Raw genomic sequence first — 19,144 nt, forward strand, 5'->3', positions numbered from 1 at the left:
GAAGACAATGGATATTCCTGTGAAAACTCTTTTCAAATTCATCACTAAGTTATCCTTGAAGGGAATGTGTAGTCTCAAAATGCCCATCAGTTATTTTCCTCTTTCTTGAGAAAAATGGTTCAAAAGTACCTTGCCATGTTACTCTGACATGCCCAACTGATGGACAAGGAGAGGACACTTGATTCAAGCACAGGTGGATGGTTTATGCTTTAGTTGTTGACTCAATCAGATTACATGGCAAATGAGCTGGGGTTGTTTAAGAGTTTTTTTTTAATCCAGGAAAGTCAAATAAGACTTCTGTGCCATTGCAATGACATGTCTTTAGTCCATAGAATTATCTTTTCTTTTTTAAATCAACTTTTATTGATTAACTATAATGAGTTAAATATAACTATTCATTTGCAAAACTATTTAAGTTTTGGAATACAACTTCACACCTTGATACATGTATATGCTATACTTGTTCTTCACCCCTCAAGCTATCAAGCTTGACCCCCTCTTACCCACATGACCACCTCTTTCCCCTTCCCTCTGGTAAGAATCATATTTTTTCACAAACCCCAAGAGTCATTTTTGTTGTTTTTTGCCAAAGACATTTTGGTTTTTATATTCCACATATGAGTGAAACCATATAGTAATTGTCTTTCACTTTGTCTTATTTTTTTAATGTAATCACCTCAGATTCCATTCATATTGGGGCAAAAGGCAAGATTTCTTCTTTTTTAAATAGCTAAACAATTATTCCATTAAGCATATATATCATTTCTTCTTTATTCACTTATCTGTCCTTGGGCATTTAGGTTGAGTCTATGTCTTGGCCATTACAAATAATACTGCTATGAAAAGAAGGGTGCATGTATCTTTAAAAATTACTATTTTAATAGTCTTTGGATACCTACGTAGGTGTGGTACTGCTGGATCATATGGTGTTTTGATTTTTAGTTATTTTAGCAATCACTATACTATAAAACTTTCATGAGTTAAATATAACTATTTTGAATGGAACCAAAAAGAAATAGACTGTGCAGCTCTGTATCTGTGTACCTTTGTTTAGTGACTTGAAGAAGCAAGGTGCAATGACAGCAATGCCATCAGCTCCGATTTCTGCTGCATGTTGAGCCTTTAAAAGAAGAAGAAACCATTATGGATTTGGTAACAATTTCAACATGTGGGTGACAATTTCAAAATGGGCGATGTTGGTAACTTTCTGACATCAGTGTGGTGTCTACAATTCAACTCAAATCTGACACCATCTACCTGAACCATACATCTACCTGAAAATAACCTGCCCATCAGATCCTACAGGGTAAGGGCTCAATTCCACAAGGCCGTCCCCCTAACCCTCCACTTCAGAAGCGAGTTGCAAGCCCAGGTTATCATCTATGCTTCTGACAAATGGCTACAGATTAGGAATTCCCACAACTTCCTCTTTGGGAAGATTAATTTGGTGAAGTGCTCATATAATTCAGAGAGACAAAGAGGAAAATAAAGTAACTGAAAAGAATGATTTTCTACCACATACTGCCTCAGTTGAAAGACCTATTGTAAGAAGAATACATCGAGTCTCTGATACATCGAGTTTCAAGTTTACTATGGTACCTTCTAGGAACACATCTTCCTTTGTGGCTTGTGTAAGAGAGTGAATTGTAATCTTGCAGGTATGCATAACATATATCATTTCCAAATTGATTTAATAGGAAAAACAATCAAATAAAACCACAAGGAAGATGTTGCGCTAGATTGTTATTATAGTCTTTGTGGTTAGAATACCCAAATTCTGGAAACCTGGCTCATTAGTGGCAGCCTAAGGTACTGGGCCTCCAGTAAACAATGTCAACATCTTTATGTCCTCCTTATCCTCCACTCACTCACTCCAAGCCTGCCAGCAACTTGAACTCCTTCTTCTTTTGCTTCACCTAATCTGCTAACCTCGAAACCTAGAACAATCTAACTATTTGCATTCTAGTTCCTATGTTTTGGTTGAAAAGAATACCTAGAAAAAAGTTCCCAGAACTGTATGAAATGTGGTATGAAAAATTTATGACTTATATGTTTCACTGTTTTTGGTCAACATTGGACAATCCTTTTTAAAATAATTTATTTACTTAAAATTTATTTATAAAAACTTACTTTAGAAACATAACAAAATTTGCCACTTTACCCATTTCTAAAAGTAGAAATCAGAAGTGAACATATTCAAACATATATCTATCTATATATATATATGAAACATATCTCCAAAGCCTTTTCATTTTGCAAATCTGAACCTTCATGCCATTAAACAACTCCTTCCCCCACACCTAATTAGTTCCCGGAAACCACCATTCTACTCTCTGTTTCTCTGAATTTGACTAGTTTAGAAATGTCATCTCAGATAAATCATATAGTATTTGTCTTTTAATTACTGGCATATTTCACTTAACATAACATCCTCAAGGTTCCTCCATAGGGAGGAAAATGACAAAATGAATTTCCTTCCTTTTTAAGGCGGAGTACTACTTCATTGTGCATTGATCACACTGCATTTATCCATTTATCCTTCCAAGGGCCCTTGGGTTGCTATTGTGAACAGTGCTGCTAATATGAGTGTGAGCACTCTTTTTTGTGTTCCCTCATTCTCCAGGCAGCAATTCTCAATATTTATTATTTATTATTATTTTTTTAAGATTTATATGTTTTTACAAGAACCGGGGTACAGGCCAGATGCGCGGGAAGGTGAAAGGATTCACCAGAGACAGAGCAGGAACAGAACAGGCAGACTGACGAAATACACTGCTGAGGGGGAGCAGCGGGCGAGACAGGAGAGGACCTCCGCGCCATGTGGGATTCTTGCTGGCTAGCCGGGATTGAACCCACACTGCAGAGGCTGCAGGCAGCTTCACAGCGTGGCACTCTACCGCCTGCGCCACCAGGGAGGCCTGCAATTCTCAAACTTTACCATTCACTGTCCATCTCTTTTACACCCAGGAGATAGCTTTCTTTTACATCCTAGAGAAAACAGATTGGCTCAAGTTCTGACCCTCACCTGCAAACTTGGCTATGTCTCTACTCATCCTCACCTGGCTCAGATGAAGAGATGCTTCTATCTTCTATTCAAAGCTCTGTGATGGCAGTTCTCACCCTGGGCTACTCTCTTTAGGACTCTATGCCTGCTCTGAGCTCCTTGAGATCACACACTATATTCTCCAGCACAACATCCAAGATACAGCAAAAATGGTATTGATTTTAACTTATACCTACCAGTTCTTGTGACTCCTTCAAGCTCAGTGCACCAACATGAATTACTACTTGATCCAACCTACAATAGAGAAAACTCTGTTGCACAGCTTCATGTTTACAGTATCACAGAAGGGCTGCATTATACTGGTTTGTGCTGGTTTTAGCAGACAGCTTATGTCCAATTCATTGCAATCTCAAGACATTAAATTTCACAGGTCTATTTAAGGTTAATATAATTAGAAATTAAAAAATAATGTCCAGGAAGTAAAATTTAAGGTTAAACCAAGAAGTAGAATTTTGGGGCCCTGGTGTTAAGTCTCAGTGTTATCACCACTACCGCCTGAGTCAATTTTCCACTCGCTTTAAAATCCTCTCCTAAAGCTTCAGAAACATACTCAAGATTTATCCACTTCTAGAAAAAGAAACTTCACCTCTATAAATTTTGCTTCCTCCTGCCCAATCTCCTGCTCTCTCTCTCCTGCCCTTCACTGGAACAATTTTTGTGAGAATAAGCTACACTCACTGCCCAGCTGCCACACACTTGCTCATTCCACAGATCACTGCATTCTGCCTCTGCTACAGGAGCCCTGCTCCCTCTGTTCCCTCACATGCTTGGTCACTTCCTACATGTCAAGCCAAGAGGTCTTCCCCGTCCTCCGGCTACTGACTTTCACAGTATCTAATAATTATTATAATAATGCAGCATCTACTGCAAATGATTACAATGAATGCTTGCATAATACTTAGGACTATGTGCCAGGCAATGTTTGAAACCTCCTAATACTTATAAGATAGGTTACAGTTATCCCTATTTATCCATGAAACCCAGACGGAGGAGTTTACAGGTCTAGCAAAGGCAGAGCCAGGACCCAGATTCAGGCTATCTGGCCTAAGGTCCTGCTCTTAACCCCCATGCTACACTGATGCTCTTTGAGGCCATCTCCTTGGCTTCAGTGACAGGAGTCACTCCTGACCCCCCTCCTACTCTTCTGAGGTACTTTGTTTCTGTCCTGTTCTTCATGCTTCCCATTTCTGGTGCTTAACGCTTGGCCTTAGTCTTTCTCTTTTCTCACTCTTTCCAGGGTCTGTAATCTTTCTGGGCCCAGAATTTGAGTGAAAATGCACTGAAAGCCAATGCATTACCAGAAAATGCTTGTGTTGACTCACACTCAAACTTGACATAAAGTTTCAGAGCATTCAAGGTGCCACTGGAATTAAAATGTAAAAGTCCTTGACATATTTCCAAGGCCACTGATCATCTGTGCCACAGACACACTTGGCATTTACCTCCAATCTCTGCCTCTACCTAGGGTAACATCAATCATGCCTTCCCATACCCATTAGGCTGTTGATCAGTATGATCCGTGTTCATTTCCATGATCTGACATATCCACTGACCGGTAAGCACCACGAGGGCCAGAGCCTATTGCATTTCCCCGGCCAGTGCAGACACACAGCAATATAATAGTGAATAAACCTTGAACTGATAGGATCCTATGTGTTTTACCATAGTATGAGAAGAGTGGAGCATTCTAACCAAAATATACCATTACACTATCCTCTATACCATGCTCTACCATTAGAGGATGTAGGAAGTTCCCGAAGACTACAAGAGGAAGCCCAATAAAGAGCATGCTGGGTGAGAGCAGAGGCCTTATAAAGAAGCACCCAGGAGACAGAACCACCTGAGTTCTGTCCTGAGAAGGGAACGAGCAGGAGTTGTACAGCAGAAGAGCCAGGAGCCCAGTTGGTCACCAGCACCATCCCCTCTTATCTTTTCAGACCAAGGACAGGTACCCAGAAAGGACTGACCTTGCCTAGTATTAATGGGAAATTTCTAGATGGAACTTCTGGGGCCAGGTGTGCCCTGCAGTGTGGCTGCCCTTCCAGAAAGGAAGGGGCTTCTCTGCCTCAGCTCCTGGCCTCCCAATGGTCAAGATCCTGGGGTCCCTGCTCATTTTCTTACTAGCAGACATCCAGCCTGACTCATGGCCAGAACCACAGAGGCTGTGTCACCCGGGAAAGAGCCACATTCTAGCAGTTCTTGACGCAAGTGTTTAGATATTGGTTCCACTCACTTATTTCTCCCTCTCGTCACCCACTCCTCCGCAACCTGGCGGCGCTCTGCGATGCTCAGGGACAGGCCTTCCCCCGTGGTGCCGTTCACTGTTCCAAAAGAAGAGTCAGTCAGTGGGACCAACCAGCCCCTCTCACTCCCCCAAGCCACCACTGCAAGTGCAGGGTAGGAAATCCCTGTGTAAGAGGAAGGGGCAGGGAGAGACAATGAACATAGATTCTGGTGGGGGAGGGAATGCCAAGCTTCCCTTGCCATCCAGACTCAGTCTTTCTGGCCATCTCCACCTGGTGAAAATCAGCAGGTAGTCTAATTATGAATTGTAATTACAAATGGCCTGTGCTCTCAGGAATAGTATTTTGAATGGCGATAGATAACTGTTGAGATTTTAGGCAAGTCTCCAAACACAACACCCAGGTCTATATTTGGACTTGAAAACCAACATGTCAAAATGGTCATAAATGGGACTAGTGGCATATACTACAGATCTAAAACTGCCTCTACAGTTCGATGAGATAGTAGCATTCTAGGACAACACATTTTTGAAAAATGATAACTCATGCAAAATCACAAAGCTATTAATTTTCCTGTAGTAGCACTCCTATTATTTTTTAGTCTTGTAATAATTAAGCAAAATACAAATGATTCTTTTCATTTACAGATGAAAATATATGGTTCTGAATCACTAAATCATCTTTTGGAATCCAGATCCACATGATCCCAAAATGCTCTCTCTTATAGAGTCACAGAAAGGATGCAGATGGCACCAGGACACAAGAATGGAGTCTAAGGCATATGGATGTACTTTGGATCTCCAAGCATTGAATACTCACCTGGGGCTAGAGGGGGACAAGTGAAGGGATGCAGAGAAGAGTGTTTTTATCACTCTTTTGGGTTTTTGAGACACTTCAAGTATGTTCCAGTGGTAGGGATGCTGCTGTTTCTCCCTCGTACTCAGGGGAAGTGGGTGTTCCTCTGAGGAGTAAGAATCTGTCTTCCCTACTGTGGCCTGGAGCTGTAGGGGCACACAGGGTGGTTCTGTAGCCAGATTTTGGTTTTGACATATGACTCAGGACAACTGTTCACACAAGTTTTAACCAGCTCTATTATGCCCATGGCATAATAGAGGCCCAGGGGATAGAGCAGTAGTTCTAGTGCAGTGTTCTCAGAATGTCAATTGAACCAAAGGGCCCAGCACCCAGGACACAATGCAGGGGGTCACCCAGTCACAGTTAAGTCTAGTTCCCAGACTTGAAAGAGTCAAGGTTTGATTTTTAAATTTTTGTAGTCTATGAAACAGGTAAGGGGAGATGCTAAACATACTCTTCTGTGTGTTGCATTTAGAGTCTTATATTTTTTATTTGAATGGTTGTCAAAATAGAATAAACCCCATCCTTAAGAGAGAAAAGCCTGGGTTTTGTTGTTACATTACCACTTCCTGGCTGGATGAACTTGGGCAACCTGATCTGAGCCACAAATTTTCCTTTTCAAATAGGGATAAGAATAATATCTGCCTTGAAGGTACAGATTTGGTAATCTTATTGAGATGCTTAATAGATGTAAAATTGATGAGTCTACAAATTCACAAATTTTACTTTGCTTAAGTAAAGGCTCAATCATAACCTATGACATGTTGACATGTTGACAAGGTTACCTCCTGGCTAGCAACCATGTGAGGATTCTAAGGACTGAGCTAAAGTTATATAGAGAGATCTGTAGAAAAGACTTACCAAAAATACTCTTTACTCCTTGTTCTTCCACAAGATAATCCACATACTGACCAATAACTGAAAAGTTGATTTCTCTATAGAATACAGGAAAAAAATATATCTTTAGTCTATTTGAGATTATTATCTAACAAATCCCCACACCTCTTACTGCTCTTTTATGAATAGTTACTGAAAAATCCACTTCGTCAGCTGTGACATGCTTTACCTGCTCTGAATAATAGCTTTCAAGTTTTTTCCTGGGAGTTCGATGATTTCCCTACTCAGTCCCATGTCCCTCACTTATATAAAAAAACACTACAATTTATCAGCAAAACCTTTACAATTTAACTCGTCACAAGTAGTATTTTAGAAGTAGTTTACTAAATAATTGTTTGCCCTTTTGGGGACCAGGGATGGTTGGCGTATAGTAAAATGGGAACTTAACATTTTCCATTTGGCAAGGAGCAATCATTTCTTAAGTTAACAAGCTAGAAAAATTTGATCTTAATAACAAGAATTTTAGCAGTGAAAACCTATGACAGCAAAAGAAAGCTTAAACATCTGCATTTACTGGTTTTAAATCAGAGGATTAACAGTTAGAAAGGACCTCTGCCTTTACTGTATCTCAAAGTGTGACCCACAAAACAGCAGCCTCAGCATCCAGGGGAGTCTGTTAGAAATGCAGAGTCTAGGTCCCTCAAGTCCTGCCCGGCCAGGATCTGCACCAGAACAAGATCCTTCGGTGTATTTTGCAATGTGAAGACACTGATCTTGTATGAGTACTCAGGGCTCCTTACTTAAATTCATACTGATTTTAAAATCTAGAAACTGACACAAATCATATAAAGTGACCTGTCCTCAATCAAGATGCAAGTAAGGAGGATAGGGGATGGAGTGCCAAAGGCACACTGTGTGGCAAGTCTGTGTTAAATGTTACAGAATCCATGGTTACCATGCCCAGAAATTACCGCTTGCTGCCATTTGCAATTTTGTCTGTGGGTCTAGTGAATACAATTTAATTTAAATATTATTAGCATTCTTTTCATCTTATTCCTTAAGTAACAAAACAAAATGGAAAAACCTGATGCAGATAGGAAACAAAAAAATCCAGTTCAGCAGGGTGACTGCCACCAAGTGGGCCCCTACTGACCACTCCAGCACAGGCACTCAGTGTTGTCCCTGGCATCAATTAAATGCTCAGTCATGACTGCATTGACAATCTCTCAGAGATGAAAATCAGAAATATCTCGCACCCCAGCAAAGTTCACATCTCTATTACTGCGACTGTCCTGTAGATTGTACCCAGGCTGGAGTGACAACTTCCCAAAGGAGGCAGCTGTGTCCTTGATACTTGATCATCCATGATCCCCAAAATTGCAGGAGGCTTTAACTTTGGCTATTACATGAATTGAGTAAAGAATATAGCATAGATAACTAAAATGCAGAGGAAATTATGATGAAAGCTATGACTGAGTTAAAAATTAAGGGGTTCATAAGAGGAATTGATTATTCTAACTAGGGAGGTTAGGAAGAAAACTTCAAGGAAGAGGTAGTCCTCAAATGATAAACAGGATGGAACCCTATGGCACTGCCCCCTGCCCTTTCCCCTCACATTCCTGTGAGCTGTGGTTGGTCATTTTGGGGAACTGGCAGCCCCTCAGGCACATCTAGGCCAGTGAGTGAAATCCACAGTTCTTTCTCCTTCCTCAGTGAACCCCACACTACTGTATTGCTTTAGTGGGTGGTGCATCTGTCTACAATGACCCACCTCCCTCCTTCAGGCCTTGTTGGATGACAGGTTATGGCAATTTTGCATAGGCTAGGAGTCTAGTGGGCGACACATTATCTATCCCTTCCAGAAAGCACAGTTTCCCCCTTCCTATAAAATGCCATACCCTGTTAGGGCAACACTATGATAGCTTCTGAGGCAATGGCAGAGTCACTCAAAAATGTCCTTGAACGTACAGCTTTTGGAACTACCAAGTCCCTTTAGAGAGGTCAGCGTTCATGAAAAGGGATGGCTCCTAAGTGTGTTTTGCTTGACTTTCACAATATTAACACTTCTCTTCATGTAAAAAAATGACTTCATTTCAAAACCTAGAAGATCCAAGTAAGGGAGGCCTACCTTTCCATTCAGTTTCCCTAGAGCACCCGCTGGCAGCCAGGAGGGCAGTGCTGCCCCTTTTGGAGGTACAGAAGCCCCCAGGTTACCTCAAGGATTTCAGATCCCTGTCTGACTGTAGGGAAAGGCTGCAGACCTGGCAGAGAGGCTTGGTGGCTCTTGGCAAAGCAAATCACCCAGAGCTGACTCTATTTGTCACAAGGGTACCTCAAACAGCAAGGCTGGGGTGATAACAGGGTAATTCTGTCTGGGGACTTTGCTCCCTCTCCTGTTTCCCACCTTGCTCTACCTCTCCAGGTATCTGAGTTTATGTTCATTACTGCAGAAATTTATGTTCATTTCTCAGAAATCACTGGGGTGAATGGAAACAATGAGATTGGATTTTTCATCTCACTTCTGGCTGGCCACTGGGGCTTAGGGAAGAAAGAGGTGACACAGGTCAGTTCACCAGAAAGCTTTGGACTGGTTTTGTATCTTTCTTCCTCTGTGAGCCCCAAGAGCACACAGGGCCACCAACCACCTTGGGGAAAGTGTCTGGGACAAAACCCCGTGGTTGCTGTAGACATTCCCATACTCAACTCCAATTTAATGTCTAAATTTCAATTTTCATGAGTTCAAGTTTTTTTTTGCTTTAGGTCCATGATTTTCTTTTTAAGTAAGAGTATTTAACTTTTTTCATATTACAGAAGCTATATGGTTTATTTTAGAATACACACAATTAAAAAAAGGGGGGGAGGGAGACTTAGGATCTTTCTGAAGATGATAACTCATTATTTTGATAAGTTAACATTTTTCTATTCAAAAATACATAACATCATATTTTCTGAAATAAATGTACTCAGACACAGTATTGTAACATTTTTTCACTTAGTTTTCCAAATTGAATATTTCCCCACGTCTTCAGAGTTCTATTACTATATTGATTGCACAACATTTCATTGTATGAATGAACATAAATCATTTAGCTAACAGTATATGCTTAGATAATTAGTTTACTCCCAACTATAGTAAGAGGAGGGATCTTTTATCAAGTTGTTTTTTTTTTTTTTTTTTAAATATAAGAACTGGAGCACAGGCCAGATGCATGGGAGGGTGACAGAGTGGGGAACAGAACAGGCAGACTGACGAATTACACTGCTGAGGGGAGCAGCGGGCAAGACAGGAGAGGTCTGCTTTGCCATGTGGGACTCTCACCAGCTGGCCGGGATCGAATCCATGCTGCAGAGGCTGCGGACACTGTGAGCACCTCACAGTGCGGTGCCCAACTGCCTGTGCCACCAGGGAGGTCCCAAGTTGTTTTTGTCACAAGTGTAGACCCTTAGTAGGTGAAACCAGATGCAAATTACACATCTACTCTTAGGGTATAAGGATAATATTTCAGAGTATAAGTCACATTTCAGAGAAAAATCCTACTGTTGTCCCTTTCCTCTCCTGGTTCATGACACAGTGAAAGACTTTCACTTCATTCGAGAACAGTCAACAGTCCTGGTGGCCCTTTTCATAACTTCAGGATCTGGCATGCATAACAGAAAATACAACGTTCCATTTTTTTGATCTTTTTAATATAAGTCTCAGCATTTGAAAGATGGGGGGTTGTTTGCTTTTGGCAAAATAACTGCTCAGAAGCCCTGGAGCAGAGAAGCATGCAGGGGCTCCGTGGCTGCCCCCTCCCCACCTTGCTTGCTAGGAAATGCTTAGTTCTGGGAATCTGGGACACTTCACCTGCAACACACTTAAAAAGACAGCAACCTACAACTCCAACTAGGCAGGCCAAGTCCCCCTGACTGGGTTAACAGGGGTGGTGTTACTAGATAGTGTTGTAAAGATTCCCCTGCTGAAGTCAAGGACATTCAAGGAAGAAAACAACTTTTTCTTGACCTTTGGTCAATCTGAAATGGACTTTCTGTTCTAAAGACTGTGTACCTGTGGGCCTCCCTGATGGCGCAAAGGATTAAGACGCAACCTATGAAGCCATCCGCATTCACTGCAGGGAGCAACCCACATGGCACAGCAGACCTCTCCTGACTCCCCCGCTGCTCCCCTCAGCAGTATATTTCAGTCAATCTGCCTGTTCTGTTCCCCACTCTCTCTGTGAATCCTTTCACATCCCACACCTCTGAGCTGTACCCCAGTTCTTGTATGCATAAATAAATAAATCTTAAAAAAAGACCGTGGACCTGCTAGAAGGAAAAATTGACTTTTTGAAACAACTAAAGCAAAAGTCTTTGACTTTAATGGAGAAAAAGATGAGGTTTGGGGAGCGTAGAGAAGGCGCCTCCCTTCCAGCTATGTGGCTGAGGGCAAGTATGTCTTTGATATCTTGTTTTCATCAACTGTAAAACTACAGAAGGAAGTTGTTGAGAAGATTAAATTGGAAGATGTAAATTAAACTGCCAGGCATGACACAGAGTGCTTAGGCAATCAGTGTTAGCTCTCTTTCCTCTTCTCGACTGTCAGCATTATTCACCCTTGCAGTATTTCCACTCACAAAATAACAAATCTATCACACACTGTGTTAGATGCTTAAGATACAGAGGCAAGTAAGACGTGCTCAATTCTAATGTATTACCGTGTACTTAATAAATACCTGTTGAAAAAGGTTAAATATCTCAAAGCCTATTGGTAGGGATAGGTGTGTAATAACTATAAAACCTATAGGCAAATAATTCTGATATTATGAGAAAGGTATGCAGGGTACTATGGGATCCTGGGGGAAGGAACTCTTTAACTCTTTAGGGAAAATGGGAAGAATCACCAGAGGGTGGTTCTTATGTATAAAAAAGATGTGTTCAAATGGAGTAGAGGAAGGAGAAGGTGGTGTCAGAAAAAGGCAGAGGAAACAGGATGAGTAAAGGCACAGAATGAAGACAAGGGTTATGAGGAAGTAGAAATGAAGCAGGAAAGGGAGAGGAACTGCTTATGACACCCAAGGATTCTGGGCTTGGACATTTAGATCAGTTCATCTCAGACTCAATGCACTAAAGAATTTTCTAGGGACACTGATAAAAGGCAGGTTCTTCAGTAGCAAGTTGTTAGGCAGGTTGAGAGTCTGTATTTCTAGCAAGGTCCTGTGTGACGTTGGGGCTAGCAGTCCATGGGTTACACAAGGAGTAGCCAAATTTAGAAAAAAGGCGTCAACAGAGATTCCTAGAGAGGAGGGTGACATGATTATTTCCGAGGATAGTCTCTCTGGGCTACAGTGTGATGTCTGCAGGTTCTCGATACTTTCTCACTTAATGGCAATCATCACAATACCCCTAAAGACAACCCCAGAGCACTGCAGAAGGAGCAGAGATAATGTGGGTGAACTCCCTGTCTTTACAGAATATAAAAGAGAACTTTTAAAAACAGAGTAAGTCAGAAAATGTCATGATTTCACTCCAGCATATAGAGAAATCAAACAAATAAATAAAGTAAAATAAAAACAAACTTTTAGTCTATAAGATCAAATTGTTGGTTACCAGAGGGGAAAGGGTAAGGGAGTATGGAAATTGGATCAAATGGGTCAACTGTATGGTGAGAGATGAAATTAGACTTCTAGTGGTGAACACAATGTTTTATGTACAGCTATTGATTTATCATTATAAATACACCCGAAACCTATATAATGTCATAATCCAACATTATGTCAATAAAAAATTATTTAAAAAACATCAAGAAATAATAAATAGAAAGTGACAAGACCTCCCAAGGGTCAAACAGCTAATTAGTGGCAAAACTAGGGGTCAAGAACTCAGATAATCTCCAACTAAACTGCATTTAACTATGTTTTTCTGCCACCTTCCCCACTGCAGCACATCAGCTTCTATTTAGAAAGTTGAATCATTAGAGTTAAAAGAAAAAGGATGCAGAGGAATAATTTTTAGTTATTCTGAATTATGGTAGTCATGGTAAACTGTATGCACCAAATTAGGCAGACTCTGCAGGTAATCTATTCCATGGGACCCTTTTGTTCATCCAGTCTCCTGAAAACATGTCAGAAATGCAAATTCCCTTGTTGGCAATTAAATTAATGCCTACCTGCTCTTGGTACATATTCCAAACCTGCTTTGAACCTATAAAAATGTTTGGATGCAGGTGGCAGGAGAAAAGGGAACTAGTATAGCTATCTGCTATATATTAACATGTATTATTTAATTCTTAAAAGGCTCTTGCCAAAAAATTCATTCTTATTTTGATTGCATACCTCAGTAAAGTGAGGTTCCTAGAAGAGGAAAGGAGAATTGATTGAAAAAAAAAAAGGAAATAGTGAAAACTATAGCAGCATGAACAGAGTTATTGGGAAATAGGGGATCCAGAAAAGCAGTCATTTCAGTTATCTCTAATACATGGGGCCTGGTGTCCCAGGAAAACAGCAGAATAGGAAGGAAGAACACAATGACACTCTTAGTGGGTCTCAGATAAACAAATAAGACTGCTTTTAGAAGCCATTTCTAGGGCCTCCTGGTCGCCTAGGGGTTAAGTCTCACCACTATGGCCTGAGGGCCTGAGTTCTGATCTGCAGCCAGGGAGCTACATCACATGGAGCTGCAGACCTCCCCTGTCTCACCCCTGCTCTCCTCAGCAGTGTATTTCAGTAAATCCGCCTGTTCTGCTCCCCACTCTGTCTCTGGTGAATCCTCCCACCCCCCACTCCCTTGTATCTCTGGCCTAAACCCCAGCTTTTGTATGCAAAAATGAAAAAAAAAAAAGCCATATCTAGGCTAAGAGGAATCTGATAAAAAAAAAAAAAGGTTAAAGTGGCATCAACCAGATATAGGGTTTTAAAGTTGCAAACAGGATCTCCCTCCATAACAGGAAGTAACTTTGCCTGCTCATTCAGTCACATGTTCTCTGTTTCATCTGGCAACAAATAGCTGATGCACTGAGAAAGAGCTGACTTCAGTTTTTCTTACAACTTGTGTAAAGGGAAAAGTAACAGAAAATAAAACTGCTATTCACCACTGAGTATCTGAATGCTATCTCAGCAAGAATTTTATTGAATCTAATAAAGACATAATTTCTTGTGAATCTTCGAAGCCAGAAGACTTGTACTCCAATGATTGAAAGAGAGAACTTTGATATGGCCAACTTTGATGAGAATATTAAAAATCATAAAAAAAAATTTCACCTATTTTAAAGAAGTAGGGCTAAGATTTATAAATTCAGCAAAAGAAGACTCAAATGAAAAGACTTATTTAAAGATATCTTAAAATAACCATCTTCCTTTTAGGTCTACCTCTATCTTTTTTAAAAAGATTTATTTATTTTTGCATACAAGAACCAGGGTACACGCCAGAGGTGTGTGGGGGGGAGAGGATTCACCAGAGACAGAGTGGGAAGCAGAACAGGTGAATTGACTGAAATACACTGCTGAGGGGAGCAGTGGGCAAGTCAGGAGAGGTCTGCTGTGCCATGTGGGTAGCTCCCAGGCCGGGGATAGAACTCTGTGCTGCAGAGGCTGTGGACAGCTTCATAGGTTGCGTTTTAACCCCTTGCGCCACCAAGGAGGCCCTCTACCTCTATCTTGTGCCACAATTGCACTTCCAACTTATAGACTGATTACTGACTCTGTGCTATGCCCTATTACATGGTGTCACCTCATTTAATGTTCATAATGCCTCAATGTAGGTATGATGACTATCACATTTTATAAAGAAAGAAAGGAGAAGCTTTAAGAAATCAGAAATCCTGTTTGGGCAGCCTGACTCCTAATGATTCAAAAACACTTAAATCCACTGGTGGAATCTCTTCTTGTTAATGGTGATCTCTGGAGCAGAGTCATCAGACCATTACTTGCTAGTACAAGCAAAAGGGCTGTCACGATATTCACCTGCAAATTAAAATACTTGCTTGGGCAATAGTTTCTCAGCAATCATCTGCTGTTATCTCTCACTCCTACAGGCACCCCAACATTTAACCAATGTACAAAAGAGACTGTAAACATGCATGTAAACCTGCAGCTATCCACTGTCCCGACTCTGCTCAGGACAGGACACTTTCATTGAGTCTATGAACAGCCTGGGCTGGAGACATTCATATTCCTGGAGACAGGATCTAGAGGGGCTGCCTGACACCAAATCCTGCTAAAATGAGATTCTCCTTGTCCAGCTTTACTGCCTGTTTCCAGGAGAGCCACGTCTGTGGGAAATCCCAGAGAATTTACTCTGCGACTCTACAGACACTGGGAGAAAGGCAGCTGCCATGTCCTCCTTCCCCTTTTTCGACACTGTTATTCAGAGATCTCTCTCTGACTGGTCAGAAACTGTGGAAGGGGATGTTCAATGGAAGCTTGCCATTTGGCAACAGTTAAAATGGCTGTCAGTGTAGAGAACCTCGGTCTATTTTTGGTGGAGAGAGAACAGATCCCTTGAGATCCTAAATGATAGTTACCCATGTTCTGTCATCGGTGTGATGGTGGCGGCCACAAGACCTTGAAGTTTCTTCTTTGGGGAGGCCATTGAGCTTCTGAAAAAAAGTTTGGAAAACATAATGTAATTCCTTTCCTTCTTCAAGGAATGTTAATTAATGATAAAACTGCAGGGCAAAGTCCATTTCCAGTTAGAATGGTGAAAATGCTTACAAGAATACAAAGCAAGTGAAAAGAATATAAAATTGTAGAGCCTAATTCTATAGGGCAGTAAACGATTTTTTAAAGATAGGCAAGAAGAAATCATCAGATATTTTTCTCCCATTTTATCTCTATAGATGATTGAGTCAATCTGAAACCTCAAAAGGCAGAAGTAAGCAAACAACAGACCTGAGAAAGAACATCAATTTGGGGAGGTCAAATGTCTGAAGAACTATTATCACTTAAATTGAAATATGGTGAATACACAAGGGAAATTCTTCTTTCTTTCCATATATTCTTTTTAAGTAGGAATCTCATGTAATACCAGCACTCACATTCTAAAGGCTTCAGTCTGACTTCAGGTTTTCCCATCCTTGAATAGATATAAGCAAAAACCAAAACTGGCATAATTTTGACCAGTTTTGCCCTATTTTCTTAGCTCTAGTAAACCACATAAACTTTATCACAATGATCTATTCACCTCTCCCCTATGGGATCAGCTCCCAAGATAGGAAATATCTTTCACTTGCTTTTGCTTTGCCTAGACTGATGGCTCTGCTGGACATTCATGATGAATCAACAAGTGATAAATATGTGGATGACTTCACAGTTTGGGGTCCCTGGCTCTCATTTGCATACTAATTCCTTAGGCTTCATGGGATCATCTTTACTACTTGGCCTGTGAACCTGCCAGGTCAGTAACACAGGCCCTATCTCAGACCAGCTTCTGAGCGTGGAACCAGGTTGTTGTTCCACCTGCTGCTTATCTTCACTGCACTCCTAGAAACATCTCAACCCAAGATACCCAAAGTGAATCTGCCCTCTTGACCTCTAAATTCTTTCCTCCTTATAGTAGAGGAGTTTCAAGTACAATCTCTAGAGTTAGACTTCAGAGATCTGCATCCTAGCTCTACCATTTTACCAACTAGGGGAACTTGGGTCCATTACTTAAACTCTCTGTACTTCTATTACTCCTTTTGTAAGTGCAGATAATAGAATTACATTTCACAGAGTGGCTGAAAGAATGAAATGAATGCATTCATGTAAAGTGTTTCACAACAGGGGCCAGGCTCATGGTCAATACAAGTTGATTCTCCTCCATGAAGTCTGGACCTGATGGCTATAGGCTATTAGCATTTATTACTATTCCCTAACCAGCATCTTCTTTCCTGTCATCTCAGCTCTACTGGCACCTTCTTCCCAACCCTTGCTACTCTTATCTATTCAGGGACTAAGTCATTTCAATTCTGTTATCTTTTTTTCCCCTGTAATCCTCCGCTCCCCACCTCCCTGCCCCCCTCCTCATAACTCACCCTTTGTTACCTCTTATCTAAGTTAGTGGGCACAAACCACAGGTCAGAGAGGCCCACAGAAGCTCAAGAAGCTTCAAGTGATAAAAGGGCCAAGAGTTAAGTTCAGCACTAAGAAGCTCTTAAACTGACCACTACTAGGCTGTTCACACTAATAAACTTCTAGTACTTTTCTATGTATTTATTTCATATTTATAGGGCAATTTGTAGGGCAATAAGCGGATATTCAAAAATGGTCAGAGCTCAGAAGCTCAGTTTTATACCTGATTTGACTGAGAGAAACCAAATTACATGTATTTAAGTACATTTTGATTGCTCTTCAAAAAGTTTAAAACATAGAGGTTGGAAGGGTGTGCGAGGGGAGTTAGCAATCACTGTCCTAATCCCTGCTCTCTTCTGCCCCTTCAGTCTATACAGGTTGCCAGAATAATCTTTCCGTGGCAAGGCCATTTCATATCTTAGCTTTGTGGTGCTCAGAAAGTGCCAGTAACTTGTCCCTGGCTTCCATAGGATTAAGTCAGGAACTCCCAGGTTCAGTCTCTATTCTTTCTCCAGGGCACTTAAAACCCCACTGTTCCCCTGTTGTCCTAACTATTGTCCCACCTGCTTGCCTTTCTCCTGTGGTTCCCTCGTTTGGAATGCAATTGTCGCTTACTTCAGCCCTTCTGTCTAGTCAGTCGGCTTTGAAAACTCTCTTTAAGAGCTAGCACACACTCCCTGATCCAGAGGGACATCAGCATAGGAATTCTGATGGAGGGAAAGTGAAGATTGTGCACACATGGAGGTGTAGAGATGTAGTCCCCAAGTTATATAGCTATGTAAATGACTGACATATTAATAAAATTTGAGTGCGAAAAGAAAATAATTTCATACTACCTAGAATTCCTGCTCCCCCCCCTCGCGCCCCCCCCCCATACATGCTTTTCATTAAAAACCTTACTTCAGAGTTATTAGCAAGATGTTCTGGCTCATCTTTTACCCTGTAAGTCATCTGGGGGCAGGAACAATTTAAAAAATCTAGCTTTCCACAGAGCAATATACTAAATAAATGAGCAAAGTCTGCTGACTTTGTGAACTGTGAAGCTCCTACAAGAAGAAATGGGGTAAAAGTTCAATTGCTGAGGAAAATGAACTATATTTTGTAAATCCAGTTTTAAACCAACTTGGTAATGTTATGCTTTGAATTCTTTATAGGTTGTATCAGAAGCAAAAGCTTAGAATGTTTCCAGTCTAAGGCTTAATGTGAATTGAGAATGTCACCGCCCAAGCACTTATATTTCTAAGCACAGGCAGGGGCACTGGGTGCAGAGAAATCAGGTTGCTTCAGTCAATTTTTCTTCAAAGGGCAAAGTTCCAAAAAAAAAAAAAAAAGTATGGGGGTGGGGGTGAGGGTGGGGGTGTGTGGGAAGCAGCTCTGTACAGGAGATCGACTTGAGAGAAATACATGGAGAAGAAATAAAGACACTAAAAACAACATTAAAAAATGCAGAAACACAACCCAGTTGCTTTCATAAGAAGAGAATAAAGTAAATGTAATCGCCCAACTCTCTTCTGCTCAATCGCTGATTCTGATCATTTTGGGGAAAGGATCCTTAGAAGCCGGCTCTGAAGTCCCAGAGAAGTCAGGGGAAAGGGCCGCTCTGTGCGGGTGAGCCAGGACACCAGCCAGACTGGGAGGGTGGCGCCTTCACACTTCCTCCAGCTCCAGCCTCCGGTCTCTGCCTTTCCCTTTTCCTCGGGCCTGTTGCTCTCTCCCCCACCCTCGAGACCCGGCCCGCGTCCTCCCAGCCGAATCCCTCCTGAGGTCTGCAGTTTCCGCAGGCGCAGGGGAGAGGGGACTCACCCAAGACCCCAGGGTCCGCTTCGTGGTCTCAGCGCCGCTCCTCGGATGAGTCCTCCGCTCAGCCCGTGGCCCCAGCCTCGCCCAGAGCCTAGACCGCCGCGGGGCCCCGCACACGTGCCCGCCACGCCCCGGGAGCCTGGGGGTGTGGTTCCGGGCCTCCAGCGTGGCGCGCGCAGGACCCCGAGCCCACATCACAATAGCGGCTCCAGCGCCCCCAAGGCGGCATGCAAACGTGAGGTTCCCTCTTTCTGGGGTGTGATCTGAACGTGGTGGGTAAAAGAAGTATGCCAGGCTCCCCGAGGCTTTAAAGCAGCTGC

The 19,144-nt window shown here is 41.8% G+C and overlaps 1 protein-coding gene across 2 annotated transcripts in view; it reads right to left on the reverse strand.

The window, feature by feature from the left end:
* Nucleotides 1–18,927, reverse strand: part of NPL (N-acetylneuraminate pyruvate lyase) — a 36,387-nt gene extending 17,460 nt beyond the window's left edge. For both annotated transcript variants that reach the window (XM_037506326.2, XM_054693423.1), the window contains exons 1-6: nt 18,828–18,927; nt 15,497–15,571; nt 7,024–7,097; nt 5,298–5,385; nt 3,241–3,298; nt 1,045–1,120 (exon numbers count right to left, since the gene is read on the reverse strand). In XM_037506326.2, the coding sequence (XP_037362223.1) occupies nt 1,045–1,120; nt 3,241–3,298; nt 5,298–5,385; nt 7,024–7,097; nt 15,497–15,564 (364 nt within the window). In that variant the 5' untranslated portion in view covers nt 15,565–15,571; nt 18,828–18,927. The remainder of the gene's footprint in view (nt 1–1,044; nt 1,121–3,240; nt 3,299–5,297; nt 5,386–7,023; nt 7,098–15,496; nt 15,572–18,827) is intronic.
* Between the last annotated feature and the right edge of the window lie 217 nt (nt 18,928–19,144).

This window comes from Talpa occidentalis, unplaced genomic scaffold (assembly GCF_014898055.3).
Source record: "Talpa occidentalis isolate TD23 unplaced genomic scaffold, MPIMG_talOcc4v2.1 talOcc4.12, whole genome shotgun sequence".
In the NCBI taxonomy this organism is placed as follows: domain Eukaryota; kingdom Metazoa; phylum Chordata; class Mammalia; order Eulipotyphla; family Talpidae; genus Talpa; species Talpa occidentalis.